The 2,048-nt window shown below is 30.7% G+C and overlaps 1 protein-coding gene across 1 annotated transcript; it reads left to right on the forward strand.

The window, feature by feature from the left end:
- Positions 1-553: 553 nt before the first annotated feature.
- Positions 554-1,679, forward strand: LOC129888353 (uncharacterized). The gene has a single exon (XM_055963344.1). It carries the CDS (start codon positions 743-745, stop codon positions 1,337-1,339), a length of 597 nt encoding a protein of 198 aa, XP_055819319.1. The 5' UTR covers positions 554-742; the 3' UTR covers positions 1,340-1,679.
- The last annotated feature ends 369 nt before the right edge of the window (positions 1,680-2,048 follow it).

Genomic DNA, 2,048 nt, shown 5'->3' on the forward strand with positions numbered 1-2,048 from the left:
TATTTTTTTCTTATGACTTTGGTAAGAAAGTACCAATAATAATTTTATTCTAGAATAAATATTGGCAAATTGATATCCCAGAGCAGCAATAATAATGTTATTTTCCAGTATCTCAGAAGTAACTAACCATTGTTATAAGTTTAATGATTCCAGGTGCTTACAAAGATACTCTCCTTTACAATTTATGCGACATTTTTTTATTTTTCAAAAATTAATTTAATTAAACTTTGAAGTAAAAAGGGATTAGATAAACTTAATATTTTAAAAATAAAATTTAAATATCTAAAAACTATAAAAAAAAAAAAATACAAATCATAATTTTTCTAAGGTTAATATGATGAAGTTTTCATTTTCAAATGTTGTTAAAAAATATGTACAAGTCTGAAGTGCACATTATTAAATGATGTATGGTAAAATTATTTATCATAATCAATAGACTGCAACTCCAACCTTGAAAACAAAAATGAACACACACATATATAATTATTAGTATATATATGCATGAAAAATCTAGGTGATTCAAGATAACTCTCCCCTTTCCTCCAACTCACTCAAAGGCACACATACATTAAATGTTGACTTGAGACATATACACTTTTCATTTTAGGTTTCCTTCAAGAGAAGAATATTGAACTCTAGTATAAATTGGAAGCTTAAGATACAATTTTTCTATATAGTACTCATCTTCAAGAAAACCCCTTTTTCAACTCTTGCAAAACCAAACACAAATCTCTATCTCATCATGGGACATAATAGAGAAGAAACCATTGTTGTTGGGACTAACAAAAAGTTCACACATGCCAAGCCTCAAAAACTTGCCATAGATAATGGTCTCCAAAGAACAATATCCGATATCTCATTTGAACTTAACAAAGAAGTAGCAGTAGTAGTATCTGATCGCGATGATCATAATAATAATAATAACATTGAGAAGAATGTGCTTCCCCCTATTTCAGAAGTTGAAGATGCAAAGTGTGAATGTTGTGGGATGTCTGAAGAATGTACACCTGAATATGTTAAGAGAGTTAGGGAGAAATATTCAGGGAAGTTGATTTGTGGTTTGTGTTCTGAAGCTGTGAAGGAAGAGATGGAAAAGAATGGAGGTAAAAAGCTAGAAGAGGCTATAAATGATCATATGAATGCATGTTCTAAGTTTAATAGGCTTGGTAGGGCATATCCTGTGCTTTACCAAGCTGAGGCTATGAGGGAAATCTTGAAAAATAGTAGAGCTAAGTCTCTTAGTCCTAGAGATACTCACAAGAAAGGTGGGATTGCTAGGAGTTCAAGTTGTATTCCTGCCATTACTAAAGGTATTAATACTCTTGAAAGTGTTGATTGAACGTTCGTTTGCTGATATTATTATCAGTATTCAATACATGATCATATTAGTGCATCTAATATGAGATCATGAGCTATGATTTAACAAACATATCGTCAGTGAGTATAACTTAGTTAAGTCAAATTCGCGTTCTCTTCATCACTTTGGTATCAAAGGGCAGCCCTCAACATATAGCTTTAGGAATATTGTTCATATTGTAGATCAACTAAGTTAGGGGGCTGGTGCTTCATATATAAATAACTGCTTTTTTCTTGCTAGAATGTTGTAATAATCATTCTAGCCACTGGGATTCTTGTATGTACTTCTTTATGTTCTTAAATTAATTAATCTTAATGGTCTATATTTAATTTCATGTTTTGTAATATTTTGTTACCTATTCTACTGTTTTGTTTGCCATATCTTTTACTATGTTATACTTGTTGTTTATATTTTCCGGGTTCCTACATTGTTGTACTTTTAAGTTTTAAGGATGCAGTTTGCCATCTTGACTAATACTCTATAGGGCAAATTCAAATACTACCTAAAATGAAATTTGGTCAGATAAAATTTGATTAAAAAAGGAGAAAATTGCAAGACTATGTAGCATTTTCTTAAACCTAAGAGTGTCCTTAGCTTGCTCCAATTCAATTTAACATTTTCTTAAAAATTTAACTAGGCAGTGCCCAAATGTTGTATTTTATCAAAAGTAGGTTAGAAGAGGGGGATCAAA

This window comes from Solanum dulcamara, chromosome 5, assembly GCF_947179165.1.
Source record: "Solanum dulcamara chromosome 5, daSolDulc1.2, whole genome shotgun sequence".
Taxonomy (NCBI): domain Eukaryota; kingdom Viridiplantae; phylum Streptophyta; class Magnoliopsida; order Solanales; family Solanaceae; genus Solanum; species Solanum dulcamara.